Genomic DNA, 18,097 nt, shown 5'->3' on the forward strand with positions numbered 1-18,097 from the left:
CCCAAATTCTTCTCAGCCTCCCCCTCCTGCCCTCCCCCATAGCGGCGCTGAAGGGTTAAACCGGGGTGGAGTCTAGAGATGAACGACAGCCGCCCTCACCAACTGCAACGGGGCAAGCGGGAAGAGCTGGGTGGGGCTGCCAGGCAGAGGTGAACCCCCACGCCCCCAGGCCCCGCCCCACGGCTGGAGGCCCGAGTGGAACGGCAGGGGGCGGGGCAGCCAGGCCTGGCGGGCCCGTGGTTGGGCGTCCCGGCCGCCCCTTGAGGCATGGGGCGGGGTAGGTGAGGACCTCCTCCCTCATTCCCTCTCTGGCCGCGCCGCCCCTCTCGCCCGCCCCTCCTCCTCCCTTTCCCACCCCTCGGAGTGGAGCTGCACATGCGGCTGCTCCCTGTTCTGTCCCGCCCAGCCACCGTCGCTCAGGAACGGGTCCCTGCAGCCCCCAGCCGATGGCAGGACAGTAGTCGCCTGTCAGGGGTCGTGAAGGACTGAGGCAGAGGCAGAGGCTCCCGGGCCTCAGATAGTGGTTGTCTCTGGAGGCCATGGGCTACCCAGAGGTAGAGCGCAGGGAACCCCTGCCTGCGGCAGCGCCAAGGGAGCGGGGCAGCCAGGGCTGCGGCTGTCGCGGGGCCCCTGCTCGGGCGGGCGAAGGGAACAGCTGCCGGCTCTTCCTGGGTTTCTTTGGCCTCTCGCTGGCCCTCCACCTGCTGACGCTGTGCTGCTACCTAGAGTTGCGGTCCGAATTGCGGCGGGAACGGGGAACCGAGTCCCGCCTCGGTGGCCCGGGTGCTCCTGGCACCTCTGGCACCCTAAGCAGCCCTGGGAGCCTCGACCCGGTGGGTCCCATCACCCGCCACCTGGGGCAGCCGTCCTTTCAACAGCAGCCTTTGGAACCGGGAGAAGATCCACTCCCCCCTGACTCCCAGGACCGGCACCAGGTGAGTCACCTAGGAGGGGCGGCGGCCTTGGAGGCCCCCTCCCCTGCTCGGTTGGGCGGGGGCCTGGGCCTCAGGGCTCAGGGGACTCTGCCACTCAGAGCCAAGTTCCAGGGCAGGAGCTGGGAGTGGGCCGGAGTGCTGGGGAGAGGTTGTCCAGGTCAGGTTGTTCTCGGTTCCTGCCTTGGCTCATCCAGACCCTCTCCGGTCCCGTGGAGTTGGAAAGCCCAGCCTGCACGCGCCGCCCCCGGGGAGGTGTGGGCTGCTTAGCGAAAAGTTGGCCTGCCTTGCACCCATCCGGGCGCGGAGGTGCCTGCGCCGCCCCCGTGGCCGTCTAACGGCGAGCAGCTTGGCCCCTCGTGCCCCCTGGTGAGTTTCTCTGCCCGTGGTGCTTGTTTCTTCGTGTCCCGAGCTGATGCCAGCACTAGCAGGCTCCTCTTTGGAGTTGGAGCTGTAAACAGCTGTACTAACTGTTCCACGCCCGTTGAAACAACTTTTAACCATACTTTCAGCGCTGGATTCTTGTGCGCTGACCAGGACCTGAGCTTTTTTCACACTTACCTGCAACTTGAGACGGATTCTCTTCTGCGTTCTAGTTAGGATCAGCGCCCCTGAGGAATTCTGGTAGAAATATGCCGTCTTGCTAGACAACTTCTGAACAGCAATTTAAAAAATCTATGGAAATAAAACTCACCCTTTGCATGCCGGTTCTGACACTCTTGTAGATGGAGTTGGGTGCAGTGGGTGTGAAGAGTTTTCATTATTGCTGCCTTTGGAACAGGAAGTTGGATTTTTGTTTTGTTTTGATAATCTTTAGAGGGTTTGTATCTCTTTTAGCAAACCATTATCGTAGTTGTTTTTCTTACTCGTTATTCCAGCAAATTTAGTGTACTTGATATTAAGTCTTCCTGTGGTTTCCATAGCTGTCTCACACTTGAATCTTAGGCAGAACATCCAAGAATCTTTTTGAGGTGGTTAAAGATTAATGGTGAATTTGTAACTTCTGGAGAAAACGACACTTTGTGTAAGTAAGCTACTTGAGGTGAGACATGGAAGCCTTCTGTACTTGGTGCTATACCCATAGTTATTGTCACAACTCTTTAAACATTATTTGTGTTGCTTTGACTTTCCAAGTTGTACACTTTAGAGGTGTCACATTCATAATAATACTCTAGTGTCAGAACACACACTTTCTCTTCTTTTCCTTTCTCTCTCTGTGTCTCTCTTCCTTCCTTTCTTTCTTAACAATGTGCTTTGTAAAATTGCTTCAGACCTAAAATGTCTTTCAAAGACACTCAAATTTATATAACTGCGTATCAAAGAAGAGAATCAGTAGACGGGCTTCTCATACTTGAAATTTTAAACACCGGGGCTAAATGACAATGAATTAGGACTCTGGGTCTTTTATTTACTACCCCCCTCCAGGATCCTAGTAGAGGTACTTAGCAGCTGCACCTTGATATTCTCTCTCTCTCTCTCTCTCTCTCTCTCTCTCTCTCTCTGTATGTACACACACACACACACACACACACACACACACACACTCACTCAAAAGAAATCAGGAAATTACTCAAATGGTGGTCAAGGATTTTTGGCAATCAGGATGGACAGAGCGCTGGTTAGAGATTGTGGGACAGCAGTATACTAGAGCTTCTGTGATGGCATGGGACTCTCACAGCTTTGCAATGGCCTTTAGTTGCTTACATCAGATGTAGCAAAAATACTTATGTGTTTCAGCACAGCTTCTTATCTGCTATCCTTTAGTCTATTTTAGTCTATGGGGCAGTCAAAGCAATGATACCAGTTCTTTACATTCATTAGCATTAATTGGAATTTATGTTTTCCAGATTTGTAAGGTACCTCCTGAATCTATTTTATTGATTCCTTTGGAGAACATACAGGCCTCAAGGGAGAAGTAAGTGGCCCAAGATATCCTAGCTTGAGTCAAAACTAGGATGAAGGTGCTCTGCCATCCTCCAGTTTAGTACACAGTCCTCCATAATATAGTGTCTACTGAGAAACTTTGTTTTTGAGGGGGGCGATGAAGGGACAACAGGTTGAAACTCCATAGTAGGCTTTTTACAAAATGAGAGGCTCAGATCTGTGTCACTTTGTTCTGCTCTAACTAATTTTGACCAGACTAAGTTTAATCACATATTCCTTATTCATCTTGAATTTCACTTTCAGGAGAATTTTAGCCCACTGAAGACATTTTATCCCAGATTCAACTAATTTGTTTTGGTGATATTAGCCTTAGCATATACACAAACAAACAAACAAATATATAAATGAATGAGTAAATAAATAAAGGAAAAGTTGATTGGCTAATTGATTTACATTGCTGTGCTATATCTTGGGTAACATTTCTAGTGCCCTGCTGCACCCTCTGCTGGTTTTTCGGTGACATTTAATCGTAGGTAGTATCTGCTGACAGTCAAAATTCTAAGTTGTGCTGACAGATTCTGATTCATAAATAAGGAAGTGAATAACCTTGTGGGACTTGGCCATGTAGGTCTTATTTTATATTTTAGTTTTTCAACATAAGCAGATGTTGTTACAGCAAACCTTGTATGCAGAGGACTAGAAACAAAGCCAGCATCTTCCAGTGGGTACTATACTTGGGTTTCCTACCAACATATTTAGAAAGAGTAAAGGGAAACTGATGCAACTAAACTGTGGTGAGCCCAACAATCAGTGGCTTTTCATTATGAGTGGTCAGACATGTATTTAGGCAAGGAAAAAGGTATTCATACTTATGAGATGGTTGGACTGTGGGCTCTTAATCATGACTCAAGGAAAGACTCCAGAAGTCATTGAAGGTTTGTCTGTACCATACTGGAATTAAACAAACAAACAAACAAACAAACAAACAAAGCAGGATATGGAAAGAATTCAGGACACAAAGTAGGAATATAAGCAATTCTCTGCAAGGGAGATTTTGGAAAGGTAGGGACATGGTTTCATAAAAACTGAGAGGTTGACATTAGCGTTTCTGGAATCAGGGGCTGTCTCCCTCAGCTGAAGGAGTAGCTGCATATGGATACTTAGTGAAGATAAGTTTGATGGCTAGAGATGCACCAGTAGTGTCTGATTTTGACAACAAATAATTCAAAACATTGAAAATCACTGGATAACACTGTAGAGAAGAAGGTCTGGTCATGATTATGTCTCTCAAATGTCAAAAACATGGCGGAAAAATCTCAGCAACGTGTCAACAACAAAACAAACCTTTTTTTTCCATGAAGAAGATCAGATGTGATTTTTTCCCTACAATCAGAAAGAAAATTCTGATGACTGTTACTAAAAAAAAAAAAAAAATCTTATAGCCAATTGATAAGTCTCCAGAAACCCAATTGAATTGATCAAAAGTGGGGATTTTCTAGTTGTCATTTTTCCAATCTGGAGAACTAGAGAGAAGTGGGGGAGGGAGGGGGGGAGGATCAAAGATCAGAGTCTTCCAAATCAGGAGAGAGATGAGTAACATTGTTGGTATAATTTAATAATCTAAGCTCAATAAATAAAAATTTCTCTGTGGCAGATACAGTGTTAAGTATCAGATGCTGGAGAGATGGCTCAGAGGTTAAGATCACTGGTTGCTCTTCCAGAGGACCTGGGTTCAATTCCCAGCACCCACATGGCAGCTCAGAACTTCCTACAACTCCAGTTCCAGGGGATCTAACAACATCACACAGACAAGTATTAGATGTCTTTTAATGTTGGTAAAAGTTCTGTTGAGAGAGATAGAGGTGGTATCTCATCAACTAAACTACAAGCAGATCAATAGGAATTTATTCAGGACTGTTTGAGATATTTGAGATATTTTCTTAATTATTTGAGGTGATATCATAGAAGACAGCTTTAATGATCAACATAAATCTTTGGGTATAACTAGCTCTGTTATTAGAATACCAAGTTTTGATACTCCTAATAACTAAGAATCATTCTGGGTGATTCATGGCGAACATAAGCGATCCCACAAATTGTGTATATGGAATCTAGATAAAAATAGGCTTTCATGAGTTTAAATGCAGACTTTACAGTGTCTTATTTAAGTCTTCTGAAGAATGGCTATCATAATATCACTCTCATTTTTATTCCCACTAATTTTACTCCTGGAAGTCGCCAACCATATTCTCTTTGGGAATTATTCTGTCGTTGTTACTGAGGTTCATCTTAATAATCTCCTTTCTTTACCTTAAAGCTCCTCAGAAATCTACTTTCTTCATGATTCCCAACATATCACTAGTTATAGCTAGGTAGAAATATAGTTGTTGAATTAAATTATTTTGGGACTTAGGTAACGTTTATATAAAACAAAGCCATTTTATAGAACAGGTCTGCTTCTCTCTGGTCCTGCTAAGTCTGTGAACTGTCAGTTATGCTTAGGTAAGTAAATAGTTGGTATGTTTCGCTGGTTTTGAAAATAATTGGGAAGTGAGGTGGAAATGAGGAAGCCTAACTGTGTGATCTATCTCCGAGTTTCATGCCTTTCCTCTAAGATGGTACTAAATTGTTTTTGTAATATATTGTTTGAAGTTTCATATGCTGTTAGGTCTCATCCTTCTCTCTTAGATCTTGTGAAGAAAAAACAAAAACAAAAAAAAGAACTGCAATCTATCCGTAACTATGTTATAGAGAAGATCTCTTTATACCAGAGAATTTCTGAAGCAAATTTAATTCCTAAGAGCGGTACCAAACCTTGTGCCTCTGACTGCAGCTGTTGTAGCGAACCATCTTTGTCTGATTCCTCTGTAAATACCCAGTGCTTAGTCTCTCATTTCCATTCTTTTTCTTTACATTTTATTGACATAAAACACACATACAGAAACACATGCACTTCATGATTGTGCCATTTGGTGAAATATTACAAAGTAAGGACACTTATGTTGCTTGCACCTAGGTGAAAAAATAAAATATTTTACCATTCTGCAAATCCTTAATTGTGTCCATCTTTATCGCTAAATGATCCTCACTCTCCAAAGATAATAACTGTCTTCACTTCTATTATCAGAAATAATTTTGTTCATTTGAACTGTACATAAATGGAATCAGATAGATGTATTTTTTTGAGTCTTGTGGTTTTTTGTTAGCACTATATTTGTGATAACCATACTGTTGCAAGGAGAATTTTAAAAATTTATATCTTTGTGTGTTCTGTTGTTGAAATACATCATAATTTATAAATTCCTTATCATGATAATAACTATGTATGATATTTCCAGTTCGAAGTTATTATGAATAATGTTTCAGATATTTTTATACAAGTCCACTTATTAGAATTTCCATTGACTATTTATCTAGGATTAGTTTCTGTGTAATGGAGAATACATATTTTGAAGTTATTGATGATTTTCTAAGTTATCGACAATTTGTTTCTCACCAGCAATGAATGAGAAGTACTGTCATTCTGGTGAGTGGGTTTGTAGTGAAATTTTCTGTTTGTATGTGATATTGGGAATCAAACCCAAGCCTTCAGGTTCTCTAGGCAAGTAGTCTACCCGTGACTTACATCCTTAATTTTATCTCAAAGGATTTTAAAGGATTCTTCACTGAAGACTGATGAGGTTGTACTCCTTATCATGTGCTATTATCAATTTAGGCATCTTCATGAAGTACTTATCCATCTATTTATATCTGTATCTATATCTAAATCTAATCTATGCCTGTATGTAGATGTTTATATAATATATATTTGCCTATTTTCCTGTCCACTTACACTGTTTTTACAAATTTCTTATATAATTAAAAATCCGTTATTTTTATTTTTAATTATGTGTATGTGTGCTTGTGTCTATGTGGGAGTATGTGAGTGCAGAGAATAGAATTCCCAGGAGCTGGAGTTGTGAGCCCCCTGACATGGGTGCTTCCAAGTCCTCTTCCGAAGCAACAAGCTCTCTCAACTATTGAGCCATTTCTCTAGCCCTAAAAGTCTTTATATACATTGGAAATTACTTCTTATGCTTTGAAAAACAGTTTCAAATTTGTGGCCTACTTTTATAATATCTTTTGATGAACAGAAGGCTTTAATTTTAATGTGTCAACTTTTTCTTTCATGGATAGTGTTTTTGTAATCCGTTTAAGAAGTATTTTTCCAGGGCTGAAGAGATGTCTCAGTGAGTTTGGTTCCATGCACCCACTATTAGACAGCCCATAACCACCTAACTTCCTCTCTGATGAAGCTCTCTTTTACACACACACAAACACACACACACACACACACACACACACACACACACACACACACCCCACAAACACAAAACAAGCCTTTTTTTAAAAAAAGTATTTTCTCACTTTGAAATCATTAGACATGCTCTTCCATTATCATTTCGAAGTTTTGTATTTGTGCCATTTGCAGTTAGAATTGCTAGCCACCTGGGATTGATTTTGTGTATGGTAGAGATATAGAGGTCAGGCCCTATATTTTTCCATGTAAGTATCCAACTGATCTTGTCCTATTTATTATATGGATTTTTTTATACTTTTCTACATTCTTACTTTTTCATCCATCCATTGTTTATATACACTCAAAATTGTTCCTGAGTTGTTTATTCTATTCTGTTGATCTGTTTCTCATCAGTCTATTTTCTGTTGCTAGAACAAAATAATTGAGGCTTGGTACTTGAAAGTGAAAGAGATTACTTAGGTCATTTTGGAGATTCAAAAACATCCATTCAGCTTGAGTGAGAGTACCCTTGGCTAGATAGCAAAATGGTGGAGAAAGACAAAGAGACTACATGCAGAAAAGGGAAAATTTGTATGGGTTGGCCTCATTTCAGAGCAACTTACCCCTTTGAGAACTAATGTACTCTGTAAGAAAAGGATGTGTACCTTCTGAAGGCAGTACCCTCAGTGATGAAATTACCTTGCATTTAGCCTTACCTCTTAAAAGTTCTACCATATCAACAGTGCCACACAGGGTTAAGCATCCCTCACATGAATCCTTGGTATACAAAACCACAGTAGGGCCATAGCATACCAGTACTAACAGTGTTAGTTACTGAACCCTGTAATAAGCTCTTGATATCTGGGAAAGCAAGTCCTTCCAACTTGGCCTTTTAAAACCACCTTGGATACTCTTAGCATTAACATTTTCACATGTATTTTAGGATTGGCTTTTTATGTACCTCAAGAAAAGGGAAACCTCTTAGAATTCTTATTGTGATTACATTGAATTTAAAAATTGTATTAGTTAAGATTTCTTTTCTATTGCTGAGATAAAACATTATGACCAAGAGTTTAACTGAGCTTCCAGTTCCAGAGGGTGTTTATGACAAAAGGATGAAAGCCTGAAGGGGTGGCTGTAGACAGAGCTAGAACAGCACCAAGAGCTCACATTTGGATGTTACAGAACACAATAGGAATGGGGAAGTCTTTTGAAACCTCAAGCCCTCCCTACAGTGACACACCACCTCCAAGAAGTCCATAGCTCCAAGTCCTTCCCCAAGAGTTCCAGCAACTGGTGAACAGACATGAGCCCATGGGGGAACATGCTCATTCAAATAAAAAAAATCAACTTAGGAAAAAAAATCACAGCATCCAATTCAGGAACATCATATATTCTTCCATGTCTTTAATTCTTGCTCATTTTCCTACTGATATTTTTTAATGTTTATATAGAGTTTTTCCAAGGTGTTTTTTATGCCATTGTATATGATAGCTATGATGGAGGTTGTGTTTCACCATGTAGATTCCACTTTAGAAAGGCAGGATTTATGCCCTCCCCCCACCCCCCCACCCCCCCCCCCCCCGAGTACCAAGAGTACCATCAAAAGACAGAGTTCACCTGAGAATTGTCTTCTGAGGCAAACTTTTCACCAAGGAAAGACCTCCTTCCTTGACTGCCTGCATCTAATGACTAATCACTGTAGAGCTATAAATCACTTCCCCTTTCTTCTAAATTAGGAAAACATTGAAGAGTCATATATAAGCCATACTAGTTCAAGAGCTCAATATAAATTTAGTTAGGGCAATTTGGGGATTGACTTTTTCCTTGTCTTGCACATATGTGGATCCCCAAAGCACTATCTATAAAAAGTCCTGCATGTTAATATAAGCCTTTCAGTTGACTTGGTAGGAATTCCAATGTAAGTCTATATAATTAAAAAAAATTTTGTGATTATAACATTATTACATCATTTCCCCTTCAAACCATCCATCCAAATTCTCTCATGTAGCTTCCCTTGTTCATTTTCTTCTTTTTTTTGTTTAATGTTTTTTTTCTTTTTTTTTAATTAGGTATTTTCCTCGTTTACATTTTCAATGCTATCCCAAAAGTCCCCCATACCCACCCCCCCAATCCCCTACCCACCCACTCCCCCTTTTTGGCCCTGGGGTTCCCCTGTACTGGGGCATATAAAGTTTGCAAGTCCAATGGGCCTCTCTTTGCAGTGATGGCCGACTAGGCCATCTTTTGATACATATGCAGCTAGAGACAAGAGCTCTGGGGTACTGGTTAGTTCATATTGTTGTTCCACCTATAGAGTTCCCTTTAGCTCCTTGGGTAATTTCTCTAGCTCCTCCATTGGGGGCCCTGTGATCCATCCAATAGCTGACTGTGAGCATCCACTTATGTGTTTGCTAGGCCCCAGCATAGTCTCACAAGAGACAGCTATATCTGGATCCTTTCAGCAAAATCTTGCTAGTGTATGCAATGGTGTCAGCGTTTGAAAGCTGATTATGGGATGGATCCCTGCATATGGCAATCACTAGATGGTCCATCCTTTCGTCACAGCTCCAAATTTTGTCTCTGTAACTCCTTCCATGGGTGTTTTGTTCCCATTTCTAAGAAGGGGAAAGTGTCCACACTTTGGTCTTCGTTCTTCTTGAATTTCATGCGTTTGGCAAATTGTATCTTATACCTTGGGTATCCTACGTTTCTGGGCTAATATCCACTTATCAGTGAGTACATATTGTGTGAGTTCCTTTGTGATTGTGTTACCTCACTCAGGATGATGCCCTCCAGGTCCATCCATTTGGCTAGGAATTTCATAAATTCATTTTTTAATAGCTGAGTAGTACTCCATTGTGTAAATGTACCACATTTTCTGTATCCATTCCTCTGTTGAGGGGCATCTGGGTTCTTTCCAGCTTCTGGCTATTACCAATAAGGCTACTATGAACATAGTGGAGCATGTGTCCTTCTTACCGGTTGGGACATCTTCTGGATATATGCCCAGGAGAGGTATTGCTGGATCCTCTGGTAGTACTATGTCCAATTTTCTGAGGAACCGCCAGACTGATTTCCAGAGTGGTTGTACAAGCTTGCAATCCCACCAACAATGGAGGAGTGTTCCTCTTTCTCCACATCCTCGCCAGCATCTGCTGTCACCTGAATTTTTGATGTTAGCCATTCTGACTGGAGTGAGGTGGAATCTCAGGGTTGTTTTGATTTGCATTTCCCTGATGATTAAGGATGTTGAACATTTTTTCAGGTGCTTCTCAGCCATTCGGTATTCCTCAGGTGAGAATTCTTTGTTCAGCTCTGAGCCCCATTTTTAATGGGGTTATTTGATTTTCTGGAGTCCACCTTCTTGAGTTCTTTATATATATTGGATATTAGTCCCCTATCCGATTTGGGATAGATAAAGATCCTTTCCCAATCTGTTGGTGGCCTTTTTGTCTTATTGACGGTGTCTTTTGCTTTGCAGAAGCTTTGCAATTTTATGAGGTCCCATTTATCGATTCTTGATCTTACAGCAAAAGCCATTACTGTTCTATTCAGGAATTTTTCCCCTGTACCTATATCTTCGAGGCTTTTCCCTACTTTCTCCTCTATAAGTTTCAGTGTCTCTGGTTTTATGTGGAGTTCCTTAATCCACTTAGATTTGACCTTAGTATGACCTCTATTTAAAAATTGCTTTAAGTTTAACTTTAATTGCTTTTTGCTAGGAGGAGCTAGAGAAATTACCCAAGGAGCTAAAGGGAACTGCAACCCTATAGGTGGAACAACAATATGAACTAACCAGTACCCGGGAGCTCTTGTCTTTAGCTGCATATGTATCAAAAGATGGCCTAGTTGGCCATCACTGCAAAGAGAGGCCCATTGGACTTGCAAACTTTATATGCCCCAGTACAGGGGAACCCCAGGGCCAAAAAGGGGGAGTGGGTGGGTAGGGGATTGGGGGGGTGGGTATGGGGGACCTTTGGAATAGCATTGAAAATGTAAACGAGGAAAATACCTAATAAAAAAAATAAAACAAACAAACAAAAAAACAAATGTAGTTTAATTTTGCATATGAAGTTTGTATCCAAAGATTTGATAAACTCACTTATTTATCCTAATAATTTATTTGCATGTTCTTTTGGATTTTTCACATGTCTACTAAAGTGTTCATGGAAAATGTTTTAAAAATGTTATTTTTTTCCTTTTTAATCTAGATAGCTTAAAAGTTTTCCTCTGACCTAAGAGCATGCACCACAGCCTGGACCTAGGTCTTCTCACACATATGTAGCAGATGTACAGCTTGGTCTTCATGTGGGTCCAGAACAACTGGAGTGGGGGCTATCCCAAAAGCTGTTACCAAAAAGCTGTTATCCCAAAAGTTGAGCTGCCTTGTCTGGCCTCGGTGGGAGAGGATGCACCTAGCCTTATGGAGACTTGAAGTGTCAGGGTGGGAGGATACCCTGGAGGGCCCCACCCACTCAGAGGAGAAGGGGAGGGGGGAATGGAGGGAAGAATTGTGGGAGGGAGTGACTAGGAGGGGGCAGTGAGCATAAGGTAAACTGAATAAGAAAAATAATTAAATTAAATTTTAAAAAGTTTTCTTTGTGTTGGTCAATTATTCCTGGGTATGGGGCCTGCCCTGGAGTGTAGTTGATATACCCAATGACTGTCCATGGGAGAAACCTGACTTTCCCTCTGCCCCCAGCTTTCAGTTGCAAATAGATTCTTGGTTGGTTGAGGTTGGGATCCAGAGTTCACCTTACTCTCTCATTATGGGGATCCTGTCTAGCTTGAACCTGTTCAGGTCTTGTGAATGCTTTCACATTCTTGGAGTTCATTCCTGTTACTGTACCATTCCTGTTTTGTCTGCAAGAGACATTTTTTTTCTTGGAGTCATCTATCTATCTATCCTCTCTGGCTCTTACTATGTTTCCTTTTGTTTATTTGACTTGATTTTCTCTTTTTGTTGTTTTCTTAGTTTTACACATATGGATACACAGCTCACGAGAGAGAGAGAGAGAGAGAGAGAGAGAGAGAGAGAGAGAGAGAGAGAGAGAGAGAGAGAGAACATGAAGTTTGGGGGGAAAGGTGTGGAGAATCTGGGAGAAGTTGGGAGAGGGAGAAAGAATATGATCAAAATATATTATATAAAAAACTTTAAAAGTAAAAAAGTTTCCTTTATTATAATGTCTAGAAATTTCCAGATAATATTGAGTGGAAGTAAGTAATAGGCATCGTTGTTCACTACTGATCAGAGCAAAAATTTTATTTTTACTGTTTGTCATAGGTTATATTATTATTGTTAGTTTAAAAGATATCAGTTTTAAACTTTTAGTTTTCAAAGGTTTTTAAATAACATCAGGAATGACATCATTGTATCACGGTTTTCTTTTATATGTTAAACTAGTCACAAGATTTTTCCCTCCTTATTCTGTTAATGTGGTCTGAAGCTAACCGTACACCCTTAGGATAAAACCTCTTTAGTTCCAGTGTACCATTCAGTTCATATATGTCTAGAATTATTTTACTAACCTTTCATTTAAAATCCTTGATCTTTATTTATGAGCAAGATGAGCATGTAATTTTCTTTCATTATCAAGTTTGGATATCAAGGTTATTCTATGTTGTTATTATAATTGTGTTTATTTTATTTGTTCCTTACAACCATTTATATAACATTGATAATATTTTTCCCTTAGCTGTTTGGAAGAATTCATGAAGTCATTTTACCCTAGGGGAGGTTAAATTGTGTTTGATATCCTAATAAACATAGGGCTTTCAGACAATAGCTAACAAAATAATAAAATACTTAGAAATACATTTAATCAAGAGAATCAGAGACCAGAACATTAAAATCTATAAAACAATGATGAAAGAAGTTGAAGACTGCAGAAATAAATGAGAATAGGTTCCATATATGTGTATCAGAAGAATCAAAATTGGTGAAATGTCCATACTATCCAAAGAAAACTGCCAATTCAATGAAAACCCCAATATTCCAATAACACAAGCCAGGTATGATGTCTCATAACTATAATTCTAGCTCGTGGGAGGCTAATGCAGAAGGGTTGTCAGTTCAAGGGTAGCCTTGATGGTGAGATCTTATCTCAAAAAACAAAACAAAACAAAATAATCAGTGACATGTTATAGAATTAGCAATTGTGAAATTTATAGGGAACCACAAGATATCTCAATCGATTTCTATTATCAATTGTATATCTTATTTTTGTACTACATGACTGTTTTGCCATATGCTTGTTTGCTTTTTAATGAATGGCATAATGTATAATGTTATTAATTATGACATATATTATATAAAATATTTGTGCTATATGCGTAATATAATATAATATATAATGATAATGTGTTATTTATATTGTATTTAATATTAAAATAATATTGTATAATACATACACACACATATATGGCTTCAGTTGCTTTTATCTTTATTAAAATAGGATTTATGTTTCTGGAAATTGGCCTCAGATACTAACATTCCTATGTCATCTTAATCCAACACGATACTGAGATCATTGGAAACTGGCTTTCTGTCCAAATAGAAGTTGATTTATCATTTATTTAAAATATTGTTATAGTTTAGAACCTAAAAGTTGGTAATTTTTCCTGGGTTCTTTCTAGATGGGTCATAAATTACAGTTTTTTCTTTTTCTCCACTGACTCCCAAGTTCGGCCTTTTAATAGTATGACATATTATGTAAATATCATATGAACTTTTGTATAGTTTTCTTGGCAGGAAATGTCGTTCAAATTGCTAATTTGTCCGTTACTAAAAACATAAGCAACTCATCATATTTATAGATATTTATGCATTATCACCTTTGTAACATGTACCAAGGGGTACACCAATGTGGAGATACAACTGTTGACCCAGTTAGAGAGAGTTCCTGCAGTCATGGAATTCTGAGTCAGGTGAATAGGCTAGAACAAGTCAACTTGATGATGAAGCAGTAGGGTTAATCTTACAGCTTGGAGTATCTGGAACACATGGTAATTTGGAACAAAAAAGATGAACACCTGGCTCAAACTTTTGAAATCAAGGGACATTTTCTTGATGAAGCACCTTCTGAGTTTAAAACTGAAAAAAAAAGTCATTAGCTGGATAATTTTATTTCCAGTAATAGGAGCTGATTATGCAAAGTCTTGGAGGTGAGAGAGAACATGGCATATTCAAGGGATGGAAAATCTAATATTTATAAAGCCATCGTTATGAGTCCATTATGGTACTGGCATAAGGTAGACATTATGGATCAATGGAACAGAATTGAGAACCCTTATATTATAACCAACTGATTTTTTACAAGCATAAAAGACAGTTCACCAAAGTACAAGATTCCCTATTGAAATTAAGGTGCTAGGAAAATCAGGTACCCACATTTTTTAAAGGGGTGAACTTAAAAAAATAGGCTTAATGACCTTGATAGACATTTCTCAAAAACAAAACAAAACAAATAGATGCACAATATCTATATGAAAGTAACTATAGGAATATCACTACTAACCATGGACTGCAAATTAAAATCGCCATCAAAGCTACCTCCCCCCATTACGAATCACTAATATCAACAACACAGACTAAAGATAAGAAATGTTGGAAGATGTTGAGGAGAGGGGACTCATTTCACACACCACCAGGGGACTATGTATACATATGCCATAATATCAAATTATGGGAGTGTTTCAAAAATTTTAAAGAGTTCACATATGATTCAGGAGTCCTGCTTCTGAGTATATGTTATAGTTTGAATATGAAATGCCCCCCATAGACTTATGTGTTTGAATACTTGGTCTCCAGCTGGTAGAGCTGTTTTGGGAAGGGTTGTGGAACCTTTAAGATGTGGAGACTTGCTGGAAGAAAGGAGTCACCAGACAGGCTTTGAGGTTTTACAGTCCAGCTCTGTCCCTCACTTACTCTCTGCTTCTGTACTGAGGATTCAGTGTGTGGAGCCAGCCTCCTGCTGCCAGCAGCTGCTATGCCTTCCCCGCCTTGTTGCCTTGTGTTCCCTTGAACTCTAATCCGAAGTAAACTTTTCCCCTTCTAAACGTGCTTCTTGTCAGGTATTTTGTCACACCATAAAGAAAAATACCTTGTACTGCATGTATCCAACAGAAATGAAATATGTCTTTGGAAGAGGCATCTGGGCTCTGGAACATTATTTGCAGGAGCTAACAAATGGAAATAACCTATGTAGTACTCGGCTCAGGTGATGATGAACAGGTACAAAATGTGTTACGGCCAGGTAAGGCTGTATGAGTGGTCAGAGTTCTCAGACACAGGAGGCAGGGGGATCTCAAGTTCAAGGCCAGCCTGGAGCATAGAGCAAAACCCTACTTGAAAGCAAACACACAAAACAGCCCACAAAATTAAATAGAAAATGAAAAAAAACCCCGAAAATCACAAAAATGAAATCCTGTTATTTGTAATAGAATAAACACAGCTGGAAATTATTATTAAATGAAATAAATCAGGCAGAGAACGGAGATCTCACTCACATGTAGAACAACAAGTTAATTGTATACAAGGTAAGAATAAAAAGGTGTTACTAGATGGTGGGGAATAGGTAGGTGAGGGTTGAGGAGGAGTGAGGAAAAATAATTGATCAATGAGTATTAGATTACAGATATATGGAAAAGGATGATCTGCTATGCTGTTGCAGAGTAGAATGACCATAGATAAAGTATGTTTCAAAAGCTATAAAAAAAGATTTTGTGTAGGGGCTCACAGACACTGAAGTGGCAATTATGGAGCATGCATGGATCTGCTCTAGGTCCCCTGCATATATGGTATAGTTATTAGCTTGGTGTTTTGGGGGGTCCTAACAGTGGAAATGGCCCTTGTCTCCTGGGACCTTTCATTTTCCTACTGGGTTGACTTGTCCAGCTTTAATATGACAGGAGGTGTCTAGTCTTTTTGTAACTTCTTATGCCATGCTTGGTTCATATCCCTGGAAGACTTGCTTTTTTCTGAAGGGAAAGGGACGATGAGTGGATCTGTGGAAGAGGGCAGATAAGGGGTGGGGACTGGGAAGAGTGGAGTGAGGGGAGACTGCAATTGGGAAGTATTGTTATGAGGGAGAATCAATAAAGATTTTAAAGTTTTTTTTTCACTAGAATAATCCTTGCTTGATTAGATAGATGTGTTTAACCTGATTTAATCACTATGCCTTAGATACTCTGGTTTAGTTTTATTCTCATATATATCTTGCCTCTTAGATACAGTCTACAGTGCATTCATGTGTTAAAACATTATACAGTGTGCTAATAATATGTATATGTTTTATGTTTTAATCTATCAATTTAAAAAGTTTAAAAAGCCATGAGTCAAATTAAATAAAAAAGTGAATGTTGGTATATGCAACACACCATACCCCTGAATTTACTTTTAAATAACCTTAGTTTAAAATGCTAGAACAACACTTTTAGAAGAAAACAGAAAAAAATTATGACCTTCATATTGAGCAAATATTTCTTAGACATGGAACCAAAAACATAGTCAAACAACAACACACAGAAGTGAATTGTATTTGGAAAAATGTTTTTCTAAAGAAGCCTTTGAAAATATGAAAAGAAACATGAGAGTAGGGGAAAATGTTTCCAAAATAGGCCTCTTGAAATGTGATGAATAAGAAGACAAAGTAGAGAAAAGATGCATACATTTTTATCAAAGACGATGCACAAATGTCCAAAATACACAAAAATATGCTCAACACTGTTACCATAGAAATGCATCATTTTATACCTATTAGAATGGCCATAATGAAAAAGGTAATAAACAATGGAGGTATAGAGAATGGGAACACTAATATATTGCTGGTGGGCATGTTAAATGATATAGTAGTCTTGAAAAATGGTTTTCCACTCCTTTAATAAGTTAATATAGAATTACTTATTGCATAATGACCCAATTCTACTTGTATGCTTGTGCCCAAAAGAATTGAAAACGTCTGTTCACACAAAAACCTCTACAGGAATGCTCAAAGTAAGTGGTATTCATAATTTTCATTTCAAACCAAATGTCTGATGAATAAAGAAATGTGGCAAAAATTCTAATAGAATGTATTTCAGCCATAAAGAGGAATGAAGTTTGAATATGTTACAACATGGTAGGATTTCAAAAATATGGTAAGTGAAAAGAGCCAGTCACAAAGGCCCACATCATATTGCATAATTCTATTTGTATGAAATATCCAGAATAAACAAATATGTGGAGAAAAACTGAGATTAGTGAGTATCTGTGGTGAGTAGTAGGACTGAAGATCCACTAACTATGGACATGAGGGCACTTATTGTGGGAAAGAAAAGATTTCAAAACTGATTTTTACTATGACTAGGGTAGGAGTAGTGGTGCTTTAAAGAAAATGAAGCAAGAGATATCATGAAATTACACAGTTCAATACAATTCCTACAAAAATAAGTGAATTCTATGGTGCGTGAATTATATCTTGATGCATTTGTTATTCTTTAAAAAAATCATAAAGTAAATGTGTAAGAGATGTTAGTTGTTTCAGAGTGATATTTATCTTCATATGAAGGGAATCTTCAAGCCTGTTCATTGCAAATGCTTAAAACTTTTTCCATAATAGGTGACTTCAGGATTCTAACCCAGAATTAAACTCAACCAGAAGCATCAGGGATGTCAGGCCATTCATTTTTAATTGGAAGGACTGTACTGGCCATTTTGTTGTGCACTTCAGAGTAAGAATCTTTAATTTGTGGGACTATAAATGAGTTAGTGTAGATAGATGCTAGCATGCACAAATAGCCATCTGTGGTTTGAATATCTCCCTCTAAGACCCACGTTGAAATTTAATTAGCATTGCAAGAGTATTAAGTAGTGGGACCTTTAAGTGGTGATTAGTCAATGAGGCCCCATGAATAAATGCTATTATAGAAATGCATCAGCAGTCATGGGAGTAGACCCCCAATTAATATCCATCTGTGTTATATTCTCAATCAATCATCTATCTTCCAGTATCATTTCAGC

At 39.2% G+C, this 18,097-nt stretch overlaps 1 protein-coding gene across 9 annotated transcripts in view; it reads left to right on the forward strand.

Annotated features, from left to right (window-relative positions):
* Positions 1–364: 364 nt before the first annotated feature.
* Eda (ectodysplasin-A) overlaps positions 365–18,097 on the forward strand; it is a 425,155-nt gene continuing 407,422 nt past the window's right edge. For all 9 annotated transcript variants that reach the window (NM_010099.2, NM_001177943.1, NM_001177944.1 and 6 more), the window contains exon 1: positions 365–935. In NM_010099.2, the coding sequence (NP_034229.1) occupies positions 540–935 (396 nt within the window). In that variant the 5' untranslated portion in view covers positions 365–539. The remainder of the gene's footprint in view (positions 936–18,097) is intronic.

Source organism: Mus musculus, chromosome X (genome assembly GCF_000001635.26).
Source record: "Mus musculus strain C57BL/6J chromosome X, GRCm38.p6 C57BL/6J".
Classification (NCBI taxonomy): Eukaryota; Metazoa; Chordata; class Mammalia; order Rodentia; family Muridae; genus Mus; species Mus musculus.